The sequence below is a fragment of the Dunckerocampus dactyliophorus genome, chromosome 20 (genome assembly GCF_027744805.1).
Source record: "Dunckerocampus dactyliophorus isolate RoL2022-P2 chromosome 20, RoL_Ddac_1.1, whole genome shotgun sequence".
In the NCBI taxonomy this organism is placed as follows: Eukaryota; Metazoa; Chordata; class Actinopteri; order Syngnathiformes; family Syngnathidae; genus Dunckerocampus; species Dunckerocampus dactyliophorus.
In genome coordinates, this window is record NC_072838.1 from 2210001 (window position 1) to 2217904 (window position 7904).

Here is a 7904-nt window from a genome sequence, read left to right on the forward strand (position 1 = left end):
AACTTTTCGGCCCCATTTTGTGCGTACGCAAGCTTGGGAAGTGCGGCCCCTGGTCTCTAATTAAAAAAGCATTTGCATTGTACTGCCATGTTGTAGCTCTGCATGCGCTTTAAAATGTTGCACCTCAACTGCAGGTGTGATTGTCATGCGGGTTGTCGTGTTATTTACCATCAAGTCGTCAGCACTTTGCTCCTTACAGCATTGGTTGTTTTGCTGCTGTGTTGTTTGCTCATAAATGAGCATCTGGTCAAAGAGAGGCTAGTTTTTTCATGATTAAAATTAAAAACATTAACTTCTACGTAATGACTTCTTCCTCCAATCATCGGCTGTGTCCGGTTAAGGCCCCGCCCTCTTTGAATGTAGTGTATTGGAAGTGCAAGATGGATGATGTAATGGTGCCTCATGCAAAGCTTGCTGACGTGTTTCTTCCATTCCAGGTCATCCAAGTCCTTCACGCCGTCTCCCGCCGGACAAACGATAGGCGGGCGCAAGATCAAGACAGCCGTGCGGCGCCGCAGAACGTAGATGTGCTTTGACGTGATGTGTGGACAGCGACTGAAATGACTTTTGGAGGAAGGCCTGCAGCTTTTTTTTATTTTATTTTATTTTTATTTTTTTTGCACCCGTGGGTGGTCAGGCAGGTATTGTTTCACCCCCCCTGCTGCTGATTGAACAAAAAGACACGGACAACAATTCCACCCTAAACGCCACCGGCGGACGTGGAAGCTGTGGAAGACGCTGGTATCTTTATTTACAACACCGGCAAGTGTCTGCCAGACTCCAGGCATGACCCCCCCCACTCCCTCAGATTTTTTTTGTAATGAAAGGAGAAATCGTGCTGAAGTAAAGAGCTGAGTGCATCCTATTGGTTAGTCTGAGTGCAGACTTTGTAGAGTCGCGGCGTGCTGGATGTACATGGACCCCCAACCCCGCCCCCTGGCCCCAATGTACAGACTTGAGGTGTGTGTGTGTGTGTGTATGCGTATGAGAGTTGTTAGCAAGCCAATGAATGTTTGTAAAGTAACGGAAAGGAAGGGAGGAGGGAGGGTGCGTTGGACTTTGTAAATGCATCCGTTTCATCTTACATGTTTGACATGTGTGCTTTGCTCCACTTCTTCTCTTTTTTCACTCTTCTTGCCCTCTCGTCTCTTTCCGACCTCACACTCGCCCTTTACCCCTCTCTTTCTCTCTCGTAATTGGCCTTTGAATATGATACAAACGTGTAAATAGTGATATTTTTTTTAATCTGTGAAGTTGATTTTGTGTGTGCGCGCGTGTGTGCGTGTGTTACCAGCTCTGTGTTCAGCGTTTTTTTTCCTCTAGAATTGTCCAAATCCCTACATTCAAAGTTGCCCCGATCCATTTAAAAGGAGCTTAAATGCAAATTGGAGAGCCTTTGCTGACCAAAGGCCGATTTGGCTCACTGATCCACTTTTGTTTGGACCAAAACCAGTATTGTACAAAGTATTAAGTATATATTTTTCTATCGCGTGTTTAAATGGACGAGGGTGACTTTGGATGCTAAGGAAGTTGAGTTTAATTTTAAAGCCATGATTATTATTATTATTATTACTGGATGAGTGATAAAAGTTAAAAACCATGGTTCATTACCATCAATAAAACTATCAAAAGAATCCTTTTCTTGGTTGACTGCTGTTATTTGTCAAAATTAGTCAATCATTGAGACAAGTCATATGTGGTATTCTACACTGGTCACTACGTGTCAGTAATGTTACACTGATGAGACATTAGCTTGCATTACATTAGCTTCACTTGCAGCCGTGGATGCAGACTCCTCCCATTTAGTGTGGGAGTGGTACACTTTTGACATCTTTATTTTTTTTCCCCACTCAGGTTCAAACTTAAGAATAAATAAGTTGGAAGCTTGGCAGCTTGGTCACGCGTAAAGCGGCAGCCGTCTCTTGTGTCCCTGCAAAGATTCCGCTCATTAGACTCACTCATTAGACGTTTCCAATCCAATACTGAGTAAAATTCTGTCTGGTATCGTCGATACCAATCCGATACCGATACTTTGCGCAAATTCACCAACTGTGTGGTAAATTTTTAAAAGTTGTATATTTCAAATCATAGCATAAAGAATACAAAACGTATTTAATTTATTGATTAAATATATTATTAATTTAAATACATTACAATAAAAAAATTACAATTTTTAAATTAAAAATTATTAATAAACCTTTTTTGTTTGTTTTAAACCCTCAAGTTAATTGAAGTAACAGCGTTATTTACAATATAGCCAAGCTAATATACAACAACAAAAAAAATCATGTGAAAATGGTAATTTAAACAATAAAAAAGACAAAGTAAAACAATAAACCCATTAAAATAATCATTAAGAACTACTATAAGAATGAAAACTTTTTTCACACACATGGCTCCGTTTGCAATCGGTCATCGTTTCAACAGACAAACATTTCAGGAAAACAAAAATGTAGCAAAAGTATCCATATCTTGATTTGAGAATCGATTTTTGTGCGCTATGAGCCGGAATCTGAAGTATGGACCCGCACATCACTATCACTTACCACGGTCGGGTATGTAACCAGTTGACCGCGATAAACGAGTGACCACTGGCCAGGATTTACCGTTCATGTTATCAGAAAGGACACGGTGTCGTACCGCACCAATATGGCGGCCGTGCGCACGCACTCGGTCGTGCCACGTGGCCGTTCGCCAGTTAACGCAAGCGCCTCGCTGCTACCTTGAGTCGCTTCACCGGTCGTTTTACACAAGCACGCGGCTCGTCGGCTTAGTAAAGTAACATTTCATGCAAATTTCGTAATTTTTTAACGTAAATCATTTGTTAAATGGGTGCAATTAGCGAGGGATGCGCATACTTCCGGGTTGTGGGTCTCTCGCACACCTTTTAACGGGAGCTACCTGTCATGACTCACGAGTGTGTGTGTGTGTGTGAGACCTTCCCGGGTCAGATTTATTGTAGCAACCAGCCCTAGCAACGCTTAGTCGGCGTCGCATGGGGTCTCCGTGAAGGAACGCAGGAAGAGGACACTTGAAACTTGTCTTCCCTGCGTGGACTTGCGCGTTTGAGACAACATGGGATGTGTAAGCTCCAACACCACGGTGGTCCGCCCCTTACAACCGTCCAGCAACACAGAGCAGGTAGGACGTTTTCTTCAGCCATGCTGCTGCTTGCCCAGCATGTATCCCACCTGGCATCTGCATGTTTGCTCTTCAGACATCAAACGTGAACATTCTGCTTTTTGGACCTAATATATCCATCACTTTTCAGGCTAGTTGTACATTAATAATGTTCTCATATTATCTATTACGTTTTTGACTTTCCTATTGAAGAAAAAAAAAATCAGTGCATGATGGTCTGTGCTGTTGCCATGACAACCGTCCTCGTGCATGTTGTCAGGACCAAACAGGAAGCAAAAGCACCCGCGGCGACTCGGCCGTGTCGAAGGTCACGGAGGACAGCGGCGTGGAGGTGGCGGCGTTGGACAACGGAGGGGCGTTACCCGGGGAGGTGCCCGGGAAGCTGCCCCCGCCCGTGGGGGGCGGCAGCCTCCCGGCGCAGGAGCGCCCCACCTCCAGCGAGATCCTGGAGGAGCTGCAGAGTGAAGGAATCATCCAAGTCAGCCCCCGCAAGGAGACCTCCGTCGGGGAGGCCTACACCGTCATGGTGGGTACCTGCCGACTCTCCCTGTCCTTTCCCCAGTCGCCTCACTTGCTGAGGACAAACAGTCAAGTCTGGCGTATGTTTTTTTTTTTTTTTTTTAGTTAATAACTGTGCCCCATGAGTTCTGCCCAGCAACAAGTGGGCATGCCAGTAAAGACAGCAAGAAGCCAAACTTGGCTGACTTTTAAAAAGATTTTTGCAAAATTAGTGAGTAATTTTTAGCTAACAGTTCAAGAAAATTAACACATTACCACAATATAGTCATGGTATAACTTCATTACATTTTTATTTTATTTGTATTATTTATTTAACATTTTGGGGGGAATTAAAAAAAATACATATATATTCTGTATCCTTAAACTCATTTAATTTTTTTTTACTGTAATACTAACAAGAACAAATAACATGATCCAATCACTTTTATTAGTATTTTATTTTACATTCATTTTATTTGACTTTCATTTGGTTTCAACTTTTGTTTACTTAGTCATTTTTGATTCATATACTTTCTTTTTTATGTATTTATTTTTTATGCATTTTATTATGGATGTAGTTTATTTTGTATGTATTTTATGATGGATTTAGTTGACTTTTTATGTATTTTTTAGGTATTTAATTTTTTCTAATGTATTTGATTATGGATTTAGTTGATTTTTTAATGTATTTAATAAATTTTTATGTTTTATTATGGATTTAGTTTATTTTATTAATGTATTTTTATGTATTTCATTTATTGTATGTATTTTATTATGTATTTATTTTATTTTTGTATGTATTTTATGTATTTATTTTATTTTTGTATGTATTTTTTAATGTATTTAATTTATTTTGTATGTAGTATTATGTATTTATGTATTTTTTATTTTTCATAGATTTGATTGGATGATTATTATTATGCTCAATATGTGTGTGTGTGTGTGTGTGTGTGTGTGCGTGTGTGTTAGCTGGGGTATGAGGGTATCAGACGGCGGCCCCCAGCCAGGCTGGAGTCCCTGAGGCTCAAGCGTCTCCCCAGCAGAGAGGCGATGGAGGAGAAGATGAGGCTTGCCGACGAGAGGCGCAAGGTTGGATACCACCTGACCTTCTTCTTGTCCTTCATCCTCCTAAACGCCCTCCTTGTCTCAGCTGAGGGAAGATGAGCTCACGGCGCGTCTGAAGTCGGCCCGCGTACGCCGAGCTGCCACCGTCAGCACGGAGGAGGAGGAGGATGGAGAACCTGGAGACCCTCAGCAGGGAGGAGATGCTGGAGATGAGAATGTGATGGAGGCAGCTTCAGGAGAGCTGGAGAGCAACTCCAGCTTCCAACGAGGAGGAGTCGGAGTCGGTCAGCAGGAGGTTTTTTAAGGCACAGATTCGGAGAGGGCGCCCAAGTAATTGTCTGTTTTTGCACTCTAAGTTATTTTAAAAGTCCAAAAGAAGGATAGCACTCACTACTTCATGACACTGAAGTGACGTTTAAGAATTAAAACAAAAAAATATTTTTTGTGTCCTTATGTCCCAGTTGTCACCTCAGCTTTCTTCCTTTGCTTCCATGCTGAACTTTTGGAGACGAAATGTTGGCAAAATGCACAGACATGCAAAGAGCTTCACCAAATGCACTGCACCAGAACCAGAACCCAGACCTGAAATGATAACCTTGTTTGAACTCAGAATATGCATTTTAGACGTTCCTGAAAGCGAGCTAATAACATACGTACACAACGGCTCACAACCGTTGCTTGATTTGTGTTTGTCTGATTCATTGATACTGTATGAATGTATTTCCATAGGGCACAATGGAATGTGAGGGTTTGCCATCTACCTGGCATGCCATGTCCCATAATGACCGCTTGGCGTCACTGTTTCCTCATCCTAAGCTAGTAAGCCGCTGTCCTACGTTCGCTAATATACTAGCCTCTATCTGTGTGTATTTTGTAGTTTCTATGGATATCTGTCTGTCTGTCGGGCATGTAATTTTCCATAATGACCGCTGGGCACAATGGAATATGAGGGTTTGCCATCTACCTGGCATGCCATTTCCCATAATGACCGCTTGGCGTCGCTGTTTGCCCATACTCGGCTAGTAAGACTGTTCATCGTTAGCTAACTTATCAGCCTGTCTGTGTGTTTTTTTAATTTCTATTCTATTTCTAACTGTACAGCCGCCTGTCAGTCATTTGGGCATGTAATTTTTCAGAATAACCTCTGGGCGTCACTGTTTCCCCATACAAAGCTGGTAAGTCTCTGTTCATCGTTAGCTAACGTATCATTTGCAATTTGTATCTACCTGTACAGTATATCTGCTTGTCAATCGGGCATGTAATTTTCCAAAATGACCGCTGTGTGTCGCTTTTTCCCAATAGTAAGCTACAGGTTACACGCGAAGAAGCTTCTTCTGTTTATCGTTTTTATCCTTGGAATATATTGTTTAAGCCAAAACATTACGCTATTACTCATAGCGTAATGAGGGGTAAAATATCGTAATCATTACGCCAAAATCCTAATGGTTGGCATCTCTGGGTTGTCAATGTCAAAGTGTGCCAGCCGCCAGCCAGATTGACCGGCTATTCAGATAGAAAGGCCGTTTATTTCCCACTGAGAAGCAATCCCTAGCAGAGTCTTTAATTACTGTCACCTCATAAACCAGGGGTGTCAAACTTGTGCCATGGAGGGCCGAGACACTGCAGGTTTTCTTTCCAGCCAGTCACTAAAGCAGGTGATTTTAATGATCAACCCCTTCAGTTTGAGGGAAGGAGCTCATCAATGAAATCACCTGCTGAAGAAACTGGTTGGAGAGAAAACATGCAACGTCTCGGTCCTCCATGCCCCAACAATGTTCTGTGAGGTCTTGATCACCCGCTGGAGTGCCTTCCTATCACGTGTTGTACAGTTACCGTACCAAACAGTGATGGAGGCGGTAAGGACACTTTCCATAGTGCATCTGTAGAAGCAACTGAGGATTGTGGTGGACATGCCAAATTTCCTCAGTCTTCTCAGGAAGTACAGTCTCCTTTGGGACTTCTTCAGAATTTGTTGGGTGTTGTGAGACCAGGTGAGGTCCTCGCTGATGTGTGTGCCAAGGAACTTGAAGGTTTTCACCCTCTCCACCTCAGTCTCATCAATAAACAGGGGTCTATGCGGCTCCTTTTCCCTTGTTCTTGGGTCGATGATCATCTCTTTAGTCTTATCTGTATTGAGAAGGAGATTGTTATCACGACACCAAGCTATGAGGTCCGCCACCTCTTTTCTGTATGATGTTTCAACACCACCAGTGATCAGGCCGATGACTGTAGTGTCATCCGCAAATTTAATGATGCTGGTGTTGTTCTGGGAGGCCACGCAATCGTAGGTGAAGAGCGTGTAGAGGAGTGGACTCAGCACACACCCCTGTGGGGTCCCAGTGCTCACAATTCTTGAGCTGGATGTGCGATTGTGGACTCTGACTGACTGGGGCCTGCCTGTTAGAAAGTTAAACACCCAGTTACAGAGGGAGGGTGACAGGCCAAGTGTGAGGAGCTTATTTGTGAGTTTGTGGGGGCTGACTGTATTAAAAGCAGAGCTATAGTCTATAAATAGCATTCTGACATATGTGTCCTGGCCCTGTAGGTGAGAAAGGGCTGTGTGGATGGCAGTGTTGACTGCATCATCCGTGGACCGGTTGTTAGGTTTGTTTCATTTTGGTGTTGTCACCTTTTGACCTGTGTGCTTCTCTGTAGATCCCTTCACTCCTTGAGTGGGCGGCGCCACGAGGCACACCTGTAGCCACTTGGTCATCAAGGGCTCTTAAGCCACATGGCTGCAGGAGGAGGACGTGGGATTGTACTACTGGTTTGCATGCTGCCTGTGATACACCAGTTTGTTTGCTCCTGTGCTCTTTGCCTTAAGATTGCTGTGTCCTTTCAAAGTCTGTTCCACGTGCTCCTTGCCTCCTGTGACGCCGTCTGCTCATCAGTGAGTTGTTTCCTTTTTCCACGGTGCCTTTTTGTTTTACTACCTTAGTTGCACCGTTCTACCTCAGTTTGGACTCAGAAGTTTTTGCTATTTGTTTGTTACTTGGTTCCTGTTCAACAAGATTAAAGATATTATTTTTACCTGGATTGTGTCTGGCTCTGCATATTGGGATCTCTGCCTGACTGCACGTAACAGAACAATCCCACCATGCAAACAGATCCCGCAGAGTCTGACCCGGTGCATGCTGCACTCAGGGCACATGGAGGTATGATTAGCGAACATCATTTGGCTATCAGGGATATGTCCACGC

General features: G+C 43.3%; 2 protein-coding genes across 3 annotated transcripts in view; both read left to right on the forward strand.

The window, feature by feature from the left end:
* The window catches only part of nup153 (nucleoporin 153), a 28609-nt gene extending 27672 nt beyond the window's left edge, over positions 1 to 937 (forward strand). For both annotated transcript variants that reach the window (XM_054763801.1, XM_054763802.1), the window contains one exon: positions 438 to 937. In XM_054763801.1, the coding sequence (XP_054619776.1) occupies positions 438 to 525 (88 nt within the window). In that variant the 3' untranslated portion in view covers positions 526 to 937. The remainder of the gene's footprint in view (positions 1 to 437) is intronic.
* A 1795-nt stretch (positions 938 to 2732) lies between these two features.
* Positions 2733 to 5442, forward strand: stmnd1 (stathmin domain containing 1). Its single transcript, XM_054764235.1, has 4 exons — positions 2733 to 3141; positions 3401 to 3667; positions 4609 to 4728; positions 4790 to 5442. The coding sequence occupies exons 1-4, from the start codon at positions 3076 to 3078 to the stop codon at positions 5006 to 5008; spliced, it is 672 nt and encodes a 223-aa protein (XP_054620210.1). The 5' UTR covers positions 2733 to 3075; the 3' UTR covers positions 5009 to 5442.
* Positions 5443 to 7904: the final 2462 nt, after the last annotated feature.